The sequence below is a fragment of the Gasterosteus aculeatus genome, chromosome X, assembly GCF_964276395.1.
Source record: "Gasterosteus aculeatus chromosome X, fGasAcu3.hap1.1, whole genome shotgun sequence".
In the NCBI taxonomy this organism is placed as follows: Eukaryota; Metazoa; Chordata; class Actinopteri; order Perciformes; family Gasterosteidae; genus Gasterosteus; species Gasterosteus aculeatus.
Window position 1 is genome coordinate 6866459 of NC_135698.1, and position 22592 is coordinate 6889050.

The following is a 22592-nucleotide window of genomic DNA, read 5'->3' on the forward strand; positions in this document are numbered from 1 at the left end:
GGACGGGATCGCGAAAACTATACAAGATCCAAATGAGGTGTTTTCACTGTTGCCACAATATTATTAAGACAAAGATGATTTTGGAGGATCTGAACCAAACTTGTGTTCTGAGCAACTTCCTCTTTGCCTTGTACGTTTTTTCACTTTCCACCAACACATAAAAACTGTCTTGTGGATCGCTCATGTGTTTTTCTTTTTCAAACACACAGCTATTTACCTCCAGATGTTCATCCGTGGCAAAGTTAAAGGAATACCATTTTCAACTTTAAAAATTGTTTTGATAAATTATGGAATTTGTCATGTCTGTGTGAGCTGGTGGTCTCTAAAGCTTTATGCTTACTGGGGGATTTGTGTTCTGAAAGGATAAACGGGTTACGGCAGATACCTTGAGAGTTAAATTGACTCTGTGAGATTAAATTTTAACTCTAAGCTGGTGTTTATATTGTCCCAATCGTGTCAGTGTTAAATCAACACTCAACAAAGTGTTAACAATTTAACTCTGAATAAGTGTCAAAAATAAATCTCTGCACTTCAACACTTTTGCCTAACACCGGAAAATGAACTCTAAGAATTTAGCTGTGTATCTGCCGTAACCCGTTTCTTCTAGTAAAAAGTTTTGATCCAAAGAGCAAAATTTAATTTGAACTAGTTATTCTTATTTTTGGACTTATTCTATTTATTTTTAATCCAAACACTCCTCACACCTTCCATAGTATGTTTTTGTTACTATATACTTCTACGTTATACACATTAATATAGAAACTTTATGGAGACAGATTCTTGCAGAAAACAACATTGCTGTAACCATATTGCTTTATGTGTACAGTTTTGCACAATGCAGCTAAATAAATTGAGGATATTGTTGATCTATGTCTTATAAATCGTCAATGTACAAGCCAAGAGCCATGCCTAATTCTTCAGTGAGAAGTTTGTTTTCTTTAAAGTAATCGCCATCTTGAAATGAACTGTATTGACCTTCAATGAATGAATTACTGTAAGTTTAACTTTCAAGAATTTGAACATTTGAGTTAGAAATGTGTCGGAACTCTTTGAGTTAAAGAGAAGTACGTAACTAACATAACTAAATAGGACTGTGCTGTTTTACAGTGTGCATATGTCTTAGTTTTGAAAGTAAATGACAACATTGAAAGCGTATAATGTACTTTCTTGAACGAGATCTCTTACAAATAAAGAGTTATGAGATCTACGCCTGGATTGAAATGGGAATATTTCATTCAACAAAGGCTAGTGGGAGCTGAACATCAGCACCATCACAAAGAAGGCTCAGCAGAGGTTGTTCTTCCTGAGGCAGCTGAAGAAATTCAACCTGCCAAAGACGATGATGATCCACTTCTACACGGCCATCATCGAGTCCATCCTCTGCTCCTCCATCACCATCTGGTACGCTGCAGCCACAGCCAAGGACAAGGGCAGGATGCAGCGTGTCATCCGCTCTGCAGAGAGGGTGATCGGCTGCAATCTGCCGTCCCTGCAGGACTTGTTCGCTTCCAGGTCTCTGAAGTGAGCTAAAAAGATCGTGGCCGACCCCACTCACCCCAGACAAAAACTGTTTGTGCCCCTTCCATCTGGCAGGAGGCTGAGGTCCATCAGGACTAAGACCTCCCGCCACACGAACAGTTTCTTCCCGTCGGCAGTCGGGCTCATCAACAGAGCCCGGTCCCCCACTGTCTGACTATAACATTCCACCGGTCACTCCCCTTCACACTGCACATGTCACTTTAACTGTAATTTATCACTTTGTCGTCACTCGTCACTTTGTTACTTGTTCGCTAGTGCACTTTATGCTTAATATTTTTTTAAACTTTTTTAATATTTAAAATTTTTAACTTTATTCCCTTGTTTTATACCAACCCATAGCCTTATTCTACTAACCCATTGCATTAGCATTTCATTTTACTTTATTTTATTACTTGTGCACTGCTGTCTTGTTGTCTATTGATACACTGTCTACTGTCCCGCACCAACCGGCAAGACAAATTCCTTATATGTTCCGCCAAGACAAATTCCTTGTATGTTTGACATATTTTGGCAATATATGTTTCCTGATTCCTGATCCTGATTCCCAATTTGTGCTGTTCTCTATGGTGTTCTTTTATTAACAGTGAAGAACTACTGAAGGATATCTCACCATGCATTGTGTATAACTGTGGAACTCTCAAACAATTACTGATAGTTTCTTTTGGAATTGAGTTACAAATAGATCCAAGCTAACATAAGCAGTTGGTGTGAAGTTAAAACTTAATGGTACATTATATTTAAGCAGTTTCCTTTCTCCAAACTATATACAAGGCTGTGTGTGAAAATATTTACAATATAGTCTCATTCATTTCCAGCAAACGGACAAGCACACAAGTTTTCAGTTTATAAACAATAAAAAAGGGTTTGTTTTACGAGGGTGTCTATGAAGGTTTATCCATTAAGCCGCTGAGTTTGATTTGAATCGAGTAACTGTTGATTAGATAAGCTGACGCGATCAATTGTTTTTGTCATCTGAACAAAGTTCATACCATCGTTTGAGTAATGCTCATTGAAATACAGTCTGGAAACTATCTGTGAATAGATATTGGTTGAAATTCTCACTCAGGAATTCATTTAAACCACAGTTTTTGTTGTCCACACGTGTCTCCAGGCAATTGCTAAACACACTCCAACCCAGAAAACTAGGCTCTTAAGTGATGTCACAGGGGGAGTGACAATATCGAGTCGCAGGATGGGAGAAAACTTTTTTTTTTTGCATTGCGTACGCAACGTTTAGAAATGAGGCTCCAGGTCCAATTTGAGGGCCTCAACACGGCGTATTAATTCCTCATCGCTTATTAGGTTGTCGTATCTTGGGGTAAAAAGTTCCGGCTCTTCATTCGGTGTAGTCCACGCCGCCAAAGGCTGTCTGCAAAATAATAAAAGAAAGTGTATAAATATATGCACATAAGCTCAAACCCAAAAATATGTCTCGATTGATACATACCTTTAAACCTTTTTTGTGTTTAACCTTTTGCTTGTGTTTTGGGAGGGAACCATAGACCTGTGTAAAAACTTTTTTTAAAGTTATATGAAGTGGATAGAGATATTATTACAATACATTACACACGCACTAACAACTTTATTACCTCCCCTGGTGTCCTGACGGGTGGGAGCTAACGCAGGCCTTTTTATTGAAGGTTTAAACACCGCGGGGCCTTCTGATGGATACCACAGCCCTGAGTAGAAAACAATTTTGAATGTTATATAATGTACATAAAGACCTAAAATGTTGCTATATCGGCCAATAATAACTTCAATACCTCCCCACGTATCCTTGGATGTGGACTCTATCGCAGGCGTTTTTATTGTGGGTTTAACCCACTTTGGTCCTTTTGGAGAACACCCTGGAGAATATTTGACAAAAGTTCTATAAGTAGGTGAAAGGTCTAAAATGTTATATCATGCTGTTCACGTCCTTACCATCCAGGGACGGCTTACTTGTTGAGGGTTGTGGTAAGCCACTCAATGCTTCGAGTTGTTTTTGTATTTCTTGAAGGTGTCTGCAGGTCTGTTTTCACGCTTTTTGTAGTAAACCTTCCACAATCTTTAGGATTCTGGCTGCAGTCGCTTTCTAAAAGATATTTGCAAACATGTAAATACAATTTAAATACGTTCAGATGGAGAAAATGAAACAATTATAAAATCACGGGACCTCATCGATGCTTTAGATGGTTAACCCCCTTCTGGACTGTCAAATTGTTGAGAAACCTTAATGAATATATACTTTTAAGTATAATGCTTGTTTTACTAAAACACGGAATCAACAATAAAACACATTACTCACCACCAAGGTGTTCCATCGTCGCTCAGGGTGGCAAAATAGGACCTTGGTAGTCTTAAACTCTCTGTAACCACGTACTGCAACAAAGTTGTTTGAAAACTTCCCCAAATACCTAACTAGATGCTTTTGTGTGGGGGTGGTTACATACACCTATTGGGCCCTGGGTATTTTCTGGTCAAAAAGTGTCTGCTCAACCTGTCTGTAGCAGGTGGGTGCTCTGCCACACTCTCACACCCCCATCGTAAAACACACTCTGATAACAGTTATATGTCTGGGCATCCTTCCTACAGCGGTCCCTCAGGCTTCTGTCGATGGTGGTTCCACTGGGATCTGCCTGCCTCCGATGTTGAGCCACAGGACTTGTTGGGGCAACGAATATGGTAACCCTATTCTGGCTCCTGTGATTGCATTTTAGGTCCTAATCCTTGGCCAGGGGATTTGTTTTTACCAGGACCTGCAGGTCAATTCATTCTTAAATTGTGTGTCTTGCCAAATTAACCACACCCCTTGCAAAGTTCATTAGCCCATATCTTCTCAAAACAATAAGTTATCAACACAATTTCTATGGATCAGGGGGGCATAGACCCAAAAATGATCTACAGAAAATGTCGTGACAATCGGACACAGCGTTATGCGCATAATTAACGTTTTTGTAGAGCATGTCCAAGAGACCTTGTGTGCCAAATTTCAAGTCGATTGGACATCGGGGGGGACTATACCTATAGTTTGGTACTATAGGTGCTATAGAGACATTTTTTGTTACCCCAATACGAGACCGCAAAATTAAGTTTAAAGAGAAATCTTGGTATGCATGCCAAATTCAACAACTTTTTGAAAATAATAAAGCCCAAAAAAAGCTCTTAGTTTGTGAGAAGAATAATAAGAATTCCTTGAAAGACAATAATTTACAAATAAAAAATACAATAGGTTCCTCTACGACCAGTTTTAGTGTAACTAATTTAATTGCTATCGTAATATTACAGTCATTCAGAGAGGTTTGTGCCTTCAAAGCCTTGAAGTCCATGACACCACTAGAGGGTCTTTTAGTGCATTTGAGCAGATACATCACAGTGATTATAATATCCACATAGAGTGGTATTTATTAAGACATTCAGACATACCAATGTTTAAAATAATAGTTGCATAGAGTCATCAAATTGCCTTCGGGACTGCCACTGTGTGACCTTTTGCTCGTTTCTCTGCTTATGTGTACAGAATGAACAAAGACCAGGAGCCATTGTTCAAGTCACTTGATTATATAATCAATCTGTGATTGAATCTATTGAGTGCTCTGTCAGTGCTCTGTGATGATTGAGGCAGACTGAGGGAACACCAGCAGCTTGGATTTGGTTCATCCAGACGGAGGTGACGCTTCTGCAGCATGTCCCGCTCTTCATAAAACAAAAAAAGCTTCATCATCGGTTTTCAACATTATCTTTGGTCAACATTTCAGTAATGTAGGATGCTAACAAACTCGAGAGAGCTGCTCCGGAATCTTTAAGGAATCCTCCAACATGCCATAGACTCTCAAACTCTAGTGGAAACGGTAACAAATTTAAAACCATCCACCTGCTGTCTTGATGCTCTACCTACCAACTTCTTTAAGAATGTTTTTGACTGCCTAGCAACAGACGTATTGCAAATAGTTAATAACTCTATTCAGACAGGCCATTTCCCAAAAGCTTTCAAAACTGCAGTTATTAAACCTCTCCTAAAAAAGCGGAGCCTAGATGCCTCTATTATCAACAACTACAGACCAATTTCAAATCTACCTTTCATAAGTAAAATAATTGAGAAAGTTGTCCTACAACAACTTAATCACTTCCTGGCTTCAACTGGCTGCCACGACAACTTCCAGTCAGGATTTCGACCTCTTCATAGCACCGAGACGGCCCTTATTAAAGTTGTAAATAACATCCGTCCTAACACAGACTCTGGCAAAACTTCAATATTAATGCTATTAGACCTCAGTGCTGCATTTGATACTGTCGACCACTCAATACTTTTGGACAGGTTGGAAAACTGGGTGGGGCTCTCAGGCACAGTCTTAAGCTGGTTCAGGTCATATCTACAAGACAGGAACTATTTTGTTTCCATTGGTGACTTCGTATCAGAAACAACCGACGTAACGTGTGGAGTCCCCCAAGGTTCGATCTTAGGGCCGACTTTATTCAACATCTACATGCTCCCACTAGGACAAATCATGCAAAAAAATAAAATTGGCCACCATTGCTACGCGGATGACACCCAAATCGCTATCACCAAACGACTATCACCCCATAGATCTTCTGTGCCAGTGCATTGAGCAAATCAAAGACTGGATGTGTCAAAATTTCCTACAACTAAATGAAGACAAAACTGAGATCATTGTATTTTGTGCTAAAAAAGAAAGGTTTAAAGTAACCCAACACCTTCACTCTCTGTCCCAGAAAACATCAAATAAAGCCAGAAATCTGGGGGTTATTATGGATTAACATTTACACTTGGAGAGCCACATCAAATCAGTAACAAAATCGGCCTATTACCACCTCAAAAATGTAGCACGACTTAGAGGGCTCATGTCAGCTCAAGACTTAGAAACACTTGTACATGCCTTTATATCTAGTAGGCTAGACTATTGTAATGGTCTCCTTGCAGGTCTTCCAAAAAAACTGTCAGGCAGCTCCAGCTTGTTCAGAACGCTGCTGCTAGAGTTCTAACAAAGACCAAAAAATCTGAGCACATTACACCAATTCTTAAATCCTTACATTGGCTCCCAGTATGTCAGAGAATTAATTTCAAAATCCTACTGCTCACATATAAATCACTACATGGTTTAGGGCCAAAGTATATCATTGATATGTTTCCACTACATAAGCCTTCAAGATCTTCTGACACCAATCTGTTAGTGATTCCCAGAGTAAATACAAATCACGGGAAAGCATCATTTAGTTACTACGCAACAAACAGCTGGAATAAACTTCCTGAAGATTTAAGACTTGCCCCAACTCTGACCACGTTTAAAACAAGACTGAAAACTTTTATGTTCAGCTTCGCCTTCTGCTAAATTTTACCTACATTGTACTTTTAACCTCTGCCTTTAATTAAACAATTTAAATAAGATTTTAATTTATAATTTTATTTGCTTTTAATTGTCTTTTAATTCCTGCATTTTATTTCACTTTATTGTATGAAATGTTATGATGTGAAGCACTTTGAGTCTGCCTTGTGTATGAAAAGCGCTATACAAATAAACTTGCCTTGCCTTGCCTTGCCTTGCCAACAGCCGATCCCACTAATTGAGCCTCAGGCTTCCTCCCTCCTGTATCTACCTGTAAACACATTTACAAACACTGGAAACAACATCCTGATCCAGCTTCCTCAGCTTGACATCAACAGGTGAGATAGAGCCTTAACAAATTCACACTGTGAACTCTGTGCATACTGTGTTCTTTAAACAAATATCCTGTTTGTTGAACCGTTTGTGATCGTTTTTAAATGTTTTTTATAGGGGCTACAAGGTGCGGGGAGGGTTTTTGTAGTTGCTGCGCACGACAAAAAAAGCGCTTGGGTGATGCTCAGGAAATGTGTCGAGACGGAGCAGCGGTGTAGCTGCGAGAAAATTTGGTCACTTTTCAAAATAAAATATTTTTCAGAAAAATATATTTTAATAAATTTTAAAAATGTTTCCCTTCCTCTGCGCCCCGGTACCAAGTGGCCCGCAGACTGGTACCGGTCACTGAGGGATCCCTCTTCTGCCCCTCCCCCAAAGGTTTAATGCTTTTTCATCCTCCCCATTAAAAATCTTTCTTGGGGGGCGCTTTATGCTAAAATAAGATGACCACCTGCTGCCTCAAGCTTCCTTTTTAGTGTGTACCAGTGTTGTATCCTATTTGCTGAAGAAATATAAAAAGGACAATTGATGGTTTTAGAGAATAGTCTCGCAGCTGTTTCCCTCTCCTGCGTCCGGTCTTCCTGCTAAGCTGTTAACCCTGCTTCTCCAGCTGCATACTCAACAGATCCGAGAGAGGTGTCGACCTTCGCACCTATATTTTTAAGTTCCATTCCTTTTAAATGCTGGAATGCACACTGTGGTGGAGGGGCGTGGTTAGCTCAGCTGCAGGGGGGAGAGCGGGGGAGTGGTTCAGGGGACGGTGCTGGTAGGTGAGGAGTAACCAGGTGTAAATGATCTGCACTAATTGTCTTCTACATAAGCAGTGAGCAGGATCCAGGTCGGGGGATCGTGAGCAGAGCAGAGCGGAGCACGAGAGCTGAGCTGAGCGGAGCCGGACATAACGAAACCGACCATGCACATAGAGCGACCTCATTCCTGCTCACTGCCTTCCCCGTTTGGACAATAAAGACTGGTTACCCTCATCCTGTGTCCGTGCGTCTGTACAGAACCCGTCGGTGGTAGCGCTAGCACGGCTACACACACATATTTAAGAAATTCAAGGGCATTCATTTTGTTTCCATGTCAGACTGTTATATATGTTATATATGGCTGAATGACTCTGTGAGCCATATATATTCAGCCATATATTCGTGTAACCAGCAAAGACAGTCGCAGAAACACTACTGATAGCTTCACATGGCCGTTGGATGACCCACGTGCAATCAGCAAGTTGGCTGCTTGCTCCTGTCATCAGCAACGCTGCCACCTGGGTGAAGTCCACACACACCTGGGTTTTCTGGGAGTGTGCCACTGGGAGGTACTGAGGCCGAGGTGGAGGGCTGAACGCAGGGCGTTAAACGACACACACCCAAGCAGACGCAAGTTTTGCATTATCTTGTATACAACTTAAGAAAACAATACAAAATGAGCTGGTATTGTAAAAAGAAGTCGTTGCTACAAGCTACATCAAGAACAGATAAGTCTTCAGAAGGTGACATTGACATGTTAGAAAGTAGATCGAATATGGTTTGAGTAGCAGAAAATTGAGGTATGTGATGGAGAAATATAAGCTTTCCTTAAGTCGTTGAATGCCTCCTCACTCCAACAGTAAATCAATGCATTTGGTCAGGCGCATTCTTGAAAATGTGGCTTTGGGAAAGAAAAGAGGGGTAAGCGACTCACATGTTGCTCTTGCCTGATCCATGGATTAATGGTTATCAACATTAAAAAGGTAAAATGTATTTCCCCTTGGATTTTGCATTGGAGTATTGGCGGAGTTTGCGTGCGTCTGCAGAATATCTGACGGGGCCGTCGGTGGCCCTCCAGAGGAAGCTACCTCCACACGCCTCTGCTCCGCTCCCCTATTCATTCTCCAGAATAATTCACACTCAGCTAAAAACAAAGCCGACCGGCAAACATTCTTTGGGGCTGAGATCTATCCGGAGATAGATGAAAGGATATCTGCAAGCCTGAGTGTTGCAGATGTGACGTGTGTGCTGCTGTGTGGGAGGGAGCGGGGGGAAGGGTGGGAATCGTACATGCTTTGGTTTTCAAGCAGGGTGGAACACTAAATGATTATTGACTAGGCCATTTTTCCGGAAAAGACAGAGTGGGGATGGTGCCATGGGCCAGTTTTACAGAACCTGACTAGCCTAAAAATAAGCTCACAGTGACTTCTCTCAAACAAGCAGAGAGTTCACAACCTCTTAAATCCTAAGAACAATCCGTATGCCATCTTGTATTTGCTTGTATACATTTCTCCAAGTCTCTGAATAGCTATGAGGTGGTGGATATAATCATTGTATATCCGCCCAAAAAAGCGTCAAACTGCGGCGCGTTTGTGTGTTTGTGTGTGTGTGTGTTGCTGCTGCTGGATCAGTGAACCTTTTATTGCAGACAAACACACAGCGACGAGTAGTAACAAACATTGATTTGTCAGACTTTTGGCTCCACCACTAATTAGAGCCGACTGTCGATGCCAACTCGCCCTCTCCTTGGATGAGTACCACTGCATTGTGTTTTGAAATGACCTTGGCTCACCAGACAATCACACACTCACACACTGACTGGTTTGTTAGCTTTTACTACAATTACTGGGGCGCATGTGTCAGTCGTGTTTCATCAGCAATCAGACAAGTCCTATCATGTGTAACACTGCTGTTGCTCTGTTACAGCCATGGATCTGTCTTGTTGTAAACTGGAATCTGGCTTCCTACTTCCTGATGTTAGCGTGAGGTCAGCCTTTCTTCAGTGGGTTGTGTGGATGAAAGGCATTTACTTTGATTTTCTTTTTGCAATAACTTAGAATATACAGTCATTAGCGTGTTTTCATTGTAATGCTAACATCAGTATGCTTCGGTAATATGCTGACTTTGGTTACTGTATGCTAAAATGCTAGAATTTAGGTATAATGTTTATGTTGTTATTCATTGTAGTTTAGTGTGTTGGCATGCTATCATTAGCTACATAACATTAAGAAAAAGTACAGCTATGGCCAATGTTATGAACAACAGCCATATTCAACTTTTGACCCAATGATGCTATGGAGGTAAAGTAATCATTAAAAAAACACTCAATGGCTGATGGAAATACTGCCCACGTGGGTGTTTTGCATCAACCCCAGATGCAAAATTAATAAGCTGGAGTATGTGGCATTTTTTTCACAGGCCGCAGGGTTACGGTGGACAGCACTTGCATCCTTAAAGAGCTGAGAATGTGAATGGAATACAGACTGTGAGATGTTATTTCTTCAGGACTTGTTTGATGACATTTAGAGCAGGCAAACCAGCCTTTGCAGCGGCAACAATTCAGACAGCGAAGCCCGATGCAGTGAAACGACTGAAGAGGACTTCCCAGGAGTCCGTCCCTGTGTGCCCAGCATGTCAGGCCTCTACAACACATATTCATTATTCAGAGGGTGTTCCTCGCCATCTATGCCACTGCTCTCCCATTCTCAGTTATCCCCACCATAGATTTATAATTTATCACCCATGCCCATGAATCTTTAATTGTTTGTAGAACACCCTTTGGGGGAAGTATAATTCAGTGATGAGTGCACCAAAAGCAAGCTGGGTCCAGGAAAGTCAAATTGCAGAAGATTCTTTGAAAAAGCCAGGATATTACCTAACGGTTCTGACCCCTTCAAAGTTATTCTCTGTGTGTCCGTACGGGTTTTAAGCTCCCTCTGTCTGTCTAAGCTCTACCTGAAAAGAGCTGCCAGCAGTGACCTTCCGCAGCCCTCATCCAAACTTAGTGGTCCAATGATGTTAAAATACTCAACTCCAGAAATACAACAAAATGTCAATAATATTAGATATGTAAAGCGCGCCAATGAGTCAAATTAACCAAGTTAAGTGTTGTACAGATGATATAATGTGATCAGTACGCCATACATTTTAATATTGTGTTGCCTTAAAAAATGCCTTGGCCGTTGTCTGCTGAGTCAGGAGCCCAAAGAAAAACTTTTAAAATGCTTATCCTCAGTAACTGCCTGAGACACCCAAAGCCTTGGTGAACTGTAAAGCCCATAAAAGAGACCGTTCATAGGCTCAATTAATAGTTTGCAAAAGTTTATTGGCAGGCTGGACCACCGACAGGCAGTTGAAGGTAATTTATGAAGCATCTGTCTGAGCTGTTTGTGAGATAATGAAGCCATCTCAAATCCAAGCATGCATACTCAACATTAGACAACTGCTTATCAGCCTTTCCTTCCTGAAATATTAGTCTGGGATATAAATGAATGGATTCATGCATAGATAAATATATATATATACACGGTATATACATCATGTAAATTATGGTTTTGTAGCCAAATCTTTGACGCTCGATATCAATATCTCTAACTGTAATAGTAATTTCAGCACCATCACAGAGTCATGTCTGGGTCTCATGTGTTGTCAAAACATTTTGCTATTAGAGCATTTTGTTGGTTGAGTTTTGTGACATATTCTGATCTTTAGAGGATCCGTGTGAACTGTGTGTGAGACCGCAGGAGGGATGTGAACATCTTATCACTTATTAGCTTATCACATGTGAAAGGACTGGCTGGGCGCCCCGCTGTGTAGCCGCATGCATGCACAGCATTAACTCGGTTGTCTGAGCCTGTAGATTAATCTCTGCATTACAACGTATGGTTACGATTGCAATGATTCCTATTTGGCATCCTGTATTATGTGGATATTGAATGTTGTGTTGTATAATTATTCTCTATAATAAAACAACACATTGTTTCTACATACTTTAGATCTATGCTTTCTCTGTGGGTCTTGACTCTCTTACTCTGTTGGTGGACCTTTGCCCTGCACTCGTTTCAGCGGCTCAGCACTGAGGGAGGGAGAACGTGGGTTACAAACGTCTTTGCAGCTTAGCAGCTCAAGTGCACATGTGCTATGCATAACTTCAGCCTTGGATTTCACATAACAAGGCACGTTAATGTTTTACTCACCTTGCCTTTTGTATTAGTTACGCTCATAGCCATGTTGTACATATTTGACCCTTGAACCGTTTGGGTTATTTAACAGCACTGAGCCGTGAGAGTCCTGCAGCATGATGGCTTCACTTTGACCATAGCAGGTACGGTAGAAATGTAATTGTATATACAGTAACCCATGAAAAAAGTGTATATGTATTGTGTTTATATGTATTGTGTTCTCCAGATTTGGATACAGCTTTTTGTGTCCAATCACTTGCAATGGGCTTTAATTAAAACGCTTGAAAATCCCATGTTACTTCTAATCTGCTATTACTGACTGCGGTCCTCAAAAATGGCAAACTGTCTGACAGGCTGTTCAATATGTCAAGCTATTCAATGATCTATTGTACTTAACGGAAGACAATCATACAGGTAAACCGTTACATCAGAAGTGTTTTATAAACACCCATCATAAGGAAATTCTGATATTTGCTTACAGTCCACATACATAGTACAGAAATGCATACAAATAGACACAGAGGCAAAGAAATGATCAATTCATCCCTCTGTGATTGGTGTTGCTGGTACAGCTGGTTTTAATTAATGTGCTTAATGAAAGATGTATTGTGAGATACTTCACAATGTATGTATTTCTTAAGTAACTAAAACAAGCAGCTTAATGCAGTGAGATGTGTCCTCCTTGGATGAGTTCCAAATGTGACTGAACCGTGAACCTGGAAACACATGCTACTTTAGACATGTGGGATAAAATATCACTGTATAAGGCTGTATTGTTGCTCATCAACACTTTTTGATGCAGTTTTTTTATTCCAGAAATTCATAGCAACAATACTTGAAACAAACAAATTCTTACCATGTAAAGTTTATGATTTATTATGAATACACAATAACAATTACCTGTCATGTGTTACTTCCACCCCAGATTCCAAGACATGACAAATTAACTCAATGTATTTCTTCCTAGACATATGAACATGCACTCCCCAGCAAAGGCGAGGGCAGCCGTGGCCCCCCCTGATGCTGGACACGGCTGGTTTATTCTGCTCTCCTGCTTCCTAGTATTTGGCCTAACCTTTGGGGTCATTAAGGCATTTGGTGTATTCTACGTTGAGATACACCAATACTTTGATACCACGGCAACAGGAACATCTTGGATTACCTCCATTGCCGTGGCAACCATTCACGTTGTGGGTAATTATCAGAATATACATATAACAGTCATATTCATGTCTTTATTTTAGACAACGGTAAAGTCAACTTTACATTAGATGACTGTGAGCAAATACAAACTTGAGTGTGTCATTGAATTAAATTATTATCTGCTGCAAATGTAAGCGTACGCAAGATACAATAGGATTCAAACTAAAAGATCTTCTGTGGTGTTTTCCATGAGAATATTAGTAAAACAGCATAAGCATAACATGTCCTAAATACCATAATTGATAAATGTCCTGTGTGTCCCTCTGCAGCTCCTGTAGCGTCTGCTCTGAGTGCTCGCTATAGCCATCGCTCCGTAGTGATGATGGGAGGACTGATATGCAGCGTAGCAGTCGTGTGTGGGGCTTTTGCTCGTAGCCTGATTGAACTCTACCTAACGGTGGGGTTCCTGAATGGTGCGGGGTTTGGAGCAAACACACACAAACACACACACAAACACGGAACCAGGCAGACCAAACATGATTTTCACTGATCTCCCTTGCTGCAGGTTTTGGCTATGCAATGACATGGACCCCCACTGTGACCATGCTGGGCTTATACTTTGAGAAGAGGCGTCCGATGGCAAACGCCTTGGCCAGCGCTGGAGAGTGCATCCTTACCTTTGTCCTCACGCCACTGTTCCAGCTGTTGATTGACAGCTACTCCTGGAGGGGGGCTTTGTTAATCCTGGGGGGTCTGCAGTTTAACCTCTGCGTGTGCGGGATGCTGTTGAGGCCACTAAAAGCCCCCAGAGACGTAACTCGTGAGGTCAACACAGCGGAGGAAGGCTTGACACTGGAATTGCTACCAAAAGACAACTCGGCACAAATCAAAACAAGCTCATCCAAAGGGTCGGATCACGTTTTTGAGGACGCTGAAGAGATACCTAATTCAATCAAGACAGACAACAGGACCAGGAAGTCTGATCTAAGGATAAAGATCCTTAAATACGTCGATTATACTCTCATCTCCAATGCCCAATTCATGGTTTACTCAATGTTTGGTTTTTTTGCCGCGTTGGGTTTCTTCGCCCCAGCTCTGTTTCTGATCCCATACGCTCGCAGTAAGGGCATTGAGGAGTACCAGGCAGCCGTGCTCATGTCCATCTCTGCAGCGTTGGACCTATTTGGAAGGTTGTTCTTTGGCTGGGTGGCAAACCTTAGACTGGTGGAGACGGTACGTTTGGTTTTGTGATGATGATTCACTTAACAAGTATTTAAGAAGTAACTAATCAATAATCCAGCTCACATGAAAGGTATGGTATTTTTTTTGCCCTTGGATAGAGCCAGGCGAGCAGTTTCCCCAGTCAAATCCTTCTGCTAAGCCAAGCCAACCAGTTACTGGTTGTAACACCACATTTAGCTAAACATCATTAGAGTGATTTTTCACTTTTTCTCCTCTTATTTTTGGTAATAAAGGGAATAAGACCATTTCCCAAAATGTTTGGATGCCACCGTACGTGCTACAGCTGATGCACACTTCTCTCTCCTGTACGTGTACCAGGCGCGGCAGCTGACGGCCACAGTGATCCTGCTGGGGACGGTGTTACTCATCTGCCCGGTGGCCTCCTCGTTCTCAGAGCTGGCGGTTTTCAGCGCAGTTTACGGCCTGGTTTACGGTGCCACGGTTGCAGTCCACATCACCGTGCTGGCTGAGATTGTGGGAGTCAACCGCTTTGGAAGTGCGCTTGGTTTCTTCATGCTCATACGCAGTAGCGGAGGCCTGCTTGGACCTCCCATTGCTGGTAAGTTGGAGGATGCTTTGATAGTTAATTGCAAGTACGTGGAGTGCGTACTCCGCGTATCAGCTTTCCCTTGTGATCTCTTGCAACATGCTAACTGGCTAGAAATAAACAAGAAGCTGCACAGAGTAGATTCATTGAGTGCATGTTAACATTGCTGTTGGCTGTAGGAAGAAGCTCAAATCATTTATACAACATGATGGCGTCCCTCAGCCTATTCTTCCAGCACCTTGAATCTGACAGAATAGATGTGCTTACAGACCATTCTGCATTGTAACCACAGCCCGTTGAGCCTATTCGACAAAAATAAGATTCTTATATATCTGCATGCAGCAGAACCCTTCAATTAGTCAGAAATTCCCAAAGGACCTGGGGCTTTATTCAGGGAGCAACTGTGCAAGAAATTATACCATTATGATACTTTCTGGTTGTGTTAATTTCATGGCTGATCGCTTGTCGAAGATTTTTTTCTTTCCCTCAAATAATTTTCCGTTCTGTTGATTGTGACAGTTTTCCAGATTTGTACACGGTGTCCTCCAGAACACAAGAACAACAACAACTGTGAAAGGGAAATAGCAAAGGGAGTAGAGATGAGCAAACCGGTGACCAAAGTGATGACTTTGGCCAAATAGTATGCTGACGTGGCAGAAAGAAATAATGAGAGTGGTGAAAGTGATTATTAAACAGTGTAGTTGCAGTTTATAAAACCAATACAATAAGCTGACAGATGTTGAATCACTCATGGGATCTGAGGAGAATATTTGCTCATTATACTAATACAAAATCAAAATACTGCAGCTTCAAGTTATGGGACAATATATAAAAGTACCAGCAGACAAATTCAATAACAAGGGCATATTTCTGTTGTTTTGGCTCAATCACAGTGTTCTTCCCTCAAAAGAATTCATTTTGTGGAGTTTTAATGTATATTTCTGTTTTTTTTATTAGATATGATTTGTAAGAAACATTACTCAAGGCTGGCGACTCTCTCATCCCCTTATCTGTGCACTTAGGTGTCCATAATTCTTTGTATCCCACCATTTTTCCAAACTCTTCTTTATCGTGAATCAAATCAGTTGCGTAGGGGAAACACCTCTCATTGCCACGCTCTGTCCTTTCTCCATTTCCCTTCCACCTCAAAGGCTCCTGAAAGCCTTCTACCACACGTGAATATAAATTTGAAGTTAATGCTAATAGCTGGAGCTGACCTCAAGTAAAAAGCTAATTAAGGGGAATATGGCGTCTATTTAAAACTCAACGCAGGCTATTTCTTTACTTATTTACTGTACTGTTCATTACTTGGGCTATACTTTGAAGACCAGGCAGTTGATGGATGTTGAGGATTCATCAAAGCCTTCCAATTAGCTTTGCTTCATGTGAAGAAAGTGCTGGCATTACTGCCTGAGGATAACATACAGCATATAACATATATATATATATATATATCGTGCAATCCTCTCCTCCTTATCTCTGCCTCAGTCTTATGCCTCATTTAGAAATATCTGAGATTACAAGAAGACAAAATGATAGTTGGTAGTGATGGCGTGCTTTGCTGCATCTGCGTCAAGATTTAAATGGGATGATTAAAATGTGACTCTGTTAAAGGTGTAAATCACTCAAATGCATTTTCCACTTTAGGATTCTTCATAGACAAGATGCATGACTACGGAACGGGTTTCTTAATGGCTGGAGTCTCTCTCAACGTCTCTGCCATGTTCCTGCTCCTCCTCCTTCATCTGAACCGTAGGGGTCAAGGGTCGACTTCCAAACACACTGATATGCATTAACAGAAGATGACACCAAAGCCAAAGAGCTAAAACCGAAGAGCCGGACGTGAGATGAATGACTGAAAATCTGTTTCGGTTGCTAATAGACGAAGCGTAATTGAAGAGACCTGGATTACAGACAAAGGATAAATCAAGTGAAGTCTTTTTACAAACCCCCTGCGGACTTACAAGAGGATCAAACCCCTTGATTTATTTCAACCGTTACTGATATGATTGGCTCTGCAGATGCCTTCTCAGTCCTCGGGCAGCTTAAAGCTTTTGTTCATGTGTTTTCACCTCTCTCATTCTTAAAACAAGCGCACACTGGTGTGTAGCACTCATGTTGCTCTTGTAGTTTCGGGAGAGTTTGAATATTTGCTAAACCCGTTGCTGGCCATGCGTTTGACAATAGAGCATTTACATTGTTTTATCTGTTTAATGGTTGTACTAAATGTGGAAATCAGGTAATTGTATGCTTTACATTTTTAAGTTATATGTTGTTAAAAAGTCAAGGGGCATATTGTATCTAAAAAGCAACTGCAACTTACCCTGGTGATGTATGTACAGTATGTGAAGTGTTTACGTTGAACATTGAACCCCATCACTTTTTAAACTGATGTGACACGACTAAAGACAGAAGCTGTGGTCCCATGAACTTCTATCTTCTAACCCTTCCATCAAGATCAAAAGTTTGACAGTTTGCAAGAGTTTGACAGTTTGACAGACATATTCTGTGTTACAGACACTGTCTTAAAGTCTGTTAATGCAGTAGTTTCATGTAAGTGTGGATGCTGGATCGCAGAGTAAATGAGACTGTGGCTCCCTCCAGTGTGAAGCTACTGATATTGTATTTTTAACCCTCTCGACAGCTGGACTGAAAAGTGCAAATAAGTCCAAATATTACATCACAGGGAGGTTTGTGGAATGTACAGATGTGCACCAAACAACCAAATATCAGTAACAACTGTATTGTTTTACGAATCAGTGCTCTAACTGAACACGCAGCGTTTTGCTGCTGTAAGTAAAATACACTGATCTGTACAATTTTGGCCGTGTTGAATTGCATCATTGAAAGAAAAAAAAAAGCTGTGAATAGTCCAGTGTTTGTTTTTTCAAGTTCAATCCCAATGCAGCCTGAAGCCCGAGAGAAAAGGCTTTTCTCCATTTTCTCCCTCTGCTGCAGAATGTTTGGTATGTGCAACCAACAAGAAAAGTAGCTTTCATAACCGCGAACCAACAACAGGCACTCGATGAAGATAAACATCTTCATCCTGGCCGAACGCAAGCACAAATAAACATGTCGCTCTGCAAAACTCCGCAATAAGAAACACAAAAAAACAAAGAGCGTTCCACATTGCAATCCCCCCCCCACTACTAATGGACAGAAGCTACACACCCCTCACACACACACACACTCATTGTCATGCATACACTAGAGAAGAAAACATGCCACAACAAGAGAGTTGGTCACAATATACCACAAGCTTTTGATCTGCCCGAGATCAACACAGACAGTAGTGCATGTTTCATAGAAACTCTACATAAAACCAAACACACACTCAAACACAAAGACATGCACACACACGCGGTTGACTGCCAATAGAATGCAAAGCCCTCCTATTATAAAGGAGGAGGATTTCCAGAACAGTGAACCTATCAAAACCACTCTGAGTCACTGCGATGTCATCAGGGCAACATCGGCTTGGCAAGTGGTTTAACAATTTTACACAAGAAGAAGAGTTACAAACTAGAAGTGCAGGGTTTGAAAAAGAGTTGCTTTCAAGCACGCGGGAGAATCTCATGATAGACGACCCACTAGGGACCAAAAGGCAGGACAGCCCGGCCTCCGCTGCTTCGAATTTGACCATGCAAAGCGTGTGTGCTTCTACTTCTAGCAACTAAGTGAGACAATTTCACATGGTCCACAGCTCAGTGCCTGTGTGTGTGTGTGTGTGTGTGTGTGTGTGTGTGTGTGTGTGTGTGTGTGTGTGTGTGTGTGTGTGTGTGTGTGTATGTAAAGAGGGGGGGAAAAGCAGCAGCACTGTCTATATTTGACCCTTTCGCCATCAAGTCCAATAAGGCAGAAGACCCAGGAAGAGCTTTGAAGTCTACTCGGCCCGTCCCAGTCACTTGGACCCTGAAGTGGAACCCCTCGGAATTGCCAAAGAGAAAGCTGAAATAGCTTTTTTTTCTCGTTTTTTTTGTTGCTGACCTTGCTCCCCGGGGTCATGTTGAGGAATGCTGCACGTCAACCTGAGTTCAAAGCTCTCAGAAGCCCTACGTGAAAATGGTGGAGGTGAGAGGACAAGTAGAAGGGCGAGGAAAAGGGAGAGACCTAAATAGGGCAAAACAGGGGATAGAAGGGAAGATTGAGGGGAAACCAGCTGGGAGAAAGATAGGACAGGCCAAAATGAGGAGATAAACTTAAAACCAAGGAGGAGCACCAGAGGGAACAGTAAAAAGAGGCAAGCTAAAGCTGGAAAAAAAGGGCGAGGGGAAATGAAACAAGTTTCAAGAAAGAGAATGACAGAAACAAAGGATTTACTGTGTAAGAAACCAGTTGAGTAGCATCAGACTTTCTGCTGGTTAGGACCAACGGAGGATGAAAGATAACGATACAGGAAGGAAAAAGTCATGAAGGGGAAGCAGTTGAGATCGGTCTTGACTTTAACCTCCTCGAGGATTAGAAGAAAAGGGACAGACAGAATGAGAATCCGGGTGACCACACTCCTCCTCCGACAGTTGCATGAGTAATTTTACTATCATCATCTGGAGAAACCTTTTTTTTCCAAGATCGAACATTCACAATCATCATCATTTATTAGTAAAATTCAAAATATACCCAATCCACAGCTTCAATCTGCAAAACCTTTCCAATGAATAATACAGAGACAATTCTTTCACAGGCTGGATGCGTTTTTATTTTCTTTAGCTGTTTATTTAGTTTGTAATAAGCATGGTCTCTTCATACATTTTTACAACACAAGATTAAAGTGACTTCATGAAGAAAGTAAGAGAAGCGGTACACAACTCAGGCAGATGTTTGGTCTTCATGGTTGGTCAGTTGTCTATCATTCCTCCTGCCTGTATTCTCTGGTCGATAATACAGTGGAGCAGATTGTCTCTTCTGTCAAATGAATCCACAAGACAATGTTCTCTGAGAGGTAGGTTTTACCACATCACTAAGACTCAAACTGAATAATTAATACAAACGCACATCCCATCACAGACTAAAGTAATCATTAACTCAGAGATTCTTCTGCCCTGTGCAGGCACACTTTAAAACCAATTCCAGGAAGCAGCTGATGCCCATTGAACTTTTTTTGAATGGAGACAGTAGCAGTCTATTTTGTACCAAACACATCACAGCTGACCCCTCACCCCTTCCCGGGCCGGTCTCTGACACCCACTGACAGCTCCAATTTGGGATGAATGGCTTTGACCGGCTTCCGCTTCAGGCCTCAGCACACTGAGACAAGAGCGATCCGCCACAGCAGCGTGCAAAAAGACTGTAAAACTGCAATAAAATGATGAATGCAATTTTCCCCGTATTAGCTTGCTTTGTTATAATGGCCAATAAGTGATAATGCCAAGAAGGGATAGTTCCAAAAAATAAAAAATGGAAGTGGATCTATCAATGGGAGTAACTGTGCACTGGTGTGAAACCCGAGCCGGACCAGTGCCGAGCAGACGGTCTGACACAGTTTTCCAGAAGTCCCTCTTGTGCTCGGAAACACTAACACTGAAACACTAACACTGTCCTTTAGCATGGACGGACAAGATCAACACAAAAGTGAGACATGTACCGAATGCACACAAGGAGGCAACGAATGAAAGTGGAAGATATAACGTTGCGATAGGATGTTTCACAACAGGCTATAGACGGATAAAGATTCACATCTCTGTACGGCATTTTCCTTCAAAAAATCCTGCTTTCAGTGATAAATCTGGTAACAGAAGCAAGTGCGAGTTCAATCCCAGATGTGTACACCTCTAATTGTGTTGAATGCAAACATATTGCATCTTTGTAAACGTTTCGGGCACACGGTCAGTAACTGCAGCCTATCGCCGAAGTCTCTGTTAGTCCACAAAGTGCAACAACTCCATCCAGATGCACAAGCTGGGCCTCATTGTGAAACACATGCCATGCATATTCCCGTTCGCCTTGTATAAAACCACCCCCCCGTGCTCGTACAATCCTCACGTGTGGCCGAGGCGCGGCCCAGACGAGACCCATTAAAACCGTGAGCCAGACTGAAATGAATCTTGACCATCAGCGAGCAGAGGTGTTGCGAAGCCCCTTGAGACACTCCGCCCTGCAGAAACAGCTGCAATGAGCCACTTTCACTCAGATGAAAGGAATCTCCGTCTTCTGAGTGAAGACTCAAGTCTCTAAACCCTTTACCATTCTGGCAGACATGATCTCTGAGGTGTTCCTTTCCCTCCGTTCTCGTTTTGTCGTATACATTATTTTTAGAATTCACATTTCGCCAGCATTAACAGCTGTACAACCGAATGCTGTGTCTGGACAGCTGTGGGAGTCGTTATGCGTACCGTTGGTATGTGTGGAGTTACATTAGACCACTCTGTGTGAGTGTGTGTGCGCTTGTTAGACTCAAAGGCTGTAACATGTGAATTCTTCACCTCTTAGTCTGTTCAATATTCCTGTTTTCATTCCAGTATGGAGGAAGGGTGGATGTGAAAGATGTGAAAGTGTCAGGGAATATAACTCAAAACTCAGCAGCTGCAGCTTTTCCACAATTCATTGGGGAAGAACTGCAGACGGCTCAGGGTGCGGTGCAATTTCACACAACCATGACAAGATAATGCAACACAGAGCTCAATATTGTTTTCACTCTGGTCAATTTCATTCCACTCCACCATACCAGACGCTTCTCAAATCCTAAACAGGAACAGCATCATGTTCATGTTCTGTTATCTCTCCCCCCCCCCTCCCACTCTAACTATTTACTCTGTCTTTTGTGTAACGGAAGCCGTGGGCCTCCCAGTGACATGAGCGCTGCTCCTGTAAAACTAATAATGACTGAGATTTGTGCAGGCTTAGCATTCTTTCTCCCTTTCAGGGCAAGACGCTGAGAATGGGAATGAGGGGAGGGGATGGGGAGAAAGATCCAGTGGTACGGTGTGTGTGTGTGTGTGTGTGTGTGTGTGTGTGTGTGTGTGTGTGTGTGTGTGTGTGTGTGTGTGTGTGTGTGTGTGTGTGTGTGTGTGTGTGTGTGTATAGGGGATGTCTTAGTTTGAGAGGGTGCAAAGAGGGAGACAGAGAGGCCCATTTCTCTGAAATACACCACATGCTTTCATGTGCATGGGTCAACGACACAGAAATCCTATACATTCTCACATGCACATTCATACACAATCAGCGGTGTACCCCTCCCACTCTGTCATATAAATCACGCATGTCCTGTCTTTAGGAAAAATCCGGAATGTGAACACGGATGCTGGATCAGTTAATACTTTACAATTACCACTTCAACTCTGAGCCGTCATTCAACAAGTTTCTTGTCTTTTGTCAAACCCCACACTTAACACATCCATGTGTTCTCCCTCCTGCAACATGTGAGCCGCGGCATACAAAGTATGAGCGCCTGACCGGCCACTGACACGCAGAGATCACCAGATGTGCAACGAGATGCAACAAGCGGAGGGGAGGGAGGTGGGTGGGGGGCAAAGGGGGAGGTCCTGCTCACGCACTGCCCCGTGTGATGCTCTCCCCCCCCCCCCCCCCCCCCGACCTC

At 42.1% G+C, this 22592-nt stretch overlaps 1 protein-coding gene and 1 long non-coding RNA gene across 4 annotated transcripts; one reads left to right on the forward strand and one right to left on the reverse strand.

The window, feature by feature from the left end:
- Nucleotides 1-435: 435 nt before the first annotated feature.
- LOC144383648 (uncharacterized) lies at nt 436-3387 on the reverse strand. Its single transcript, XR_013451064.1, has 4 exons — nt 3303-3387; nt 3129-3218; nt 2987-3043; nt 436-2908 (listed from the first exon to the last, which is right to left on the reverse strand). It is a non-coding gene; the product is annotated as an uncharacterized LOC144383648 (long non-coding RNA).
- Nucleotides 3388-5211: 1824 nt separating this feature from the next.
- On the forward strand, nt 5212-17877 carry LOC120808654 (monocarboxylate transporter 2). 3 transcript variants are annotated; one of them, XM_078081983.1, is made up of 8 exons: nt 5212-5369; nt 7089-7201; nt 12218-12269; nt 13094-13320; nt 13599-13742; nt 13835-14502; nt 14830-15070; nt 16706-17877. In XM_078081983.1, exons 4-8 carry the CDS (start codon nt 13098-13100, stop codon nt 16852-16854), a joined length of 1425 nt encoding a protein of 474 aa, XP_077938109.1. In that variant the 5' UTR covers nt 5212-5369; nt 7089-7201; nt 12218-12269; nt 13094-13097; the 3' UTR covers nt 16855-17877. The 3 variants fall into 3 exon arrangements, with proteins under 3 accessions (XP_077938109.1, XP_040017615.2, XP_077938111.1); XM_040161681.2 differs by lacking the exons at nt 5212-5369; nt 7089-7201 and having other exon boundaries at nt 12045-12269; XM_078081985.1 differs by lacking the exons at nt 5212-5369; nt 7089-7201; nt 12218-12269 and having other exon boundaries at nt 13208-13316.
- The last annotated feature ends 4715 nt before the right edge of the window (nt 17878-22592 follow it).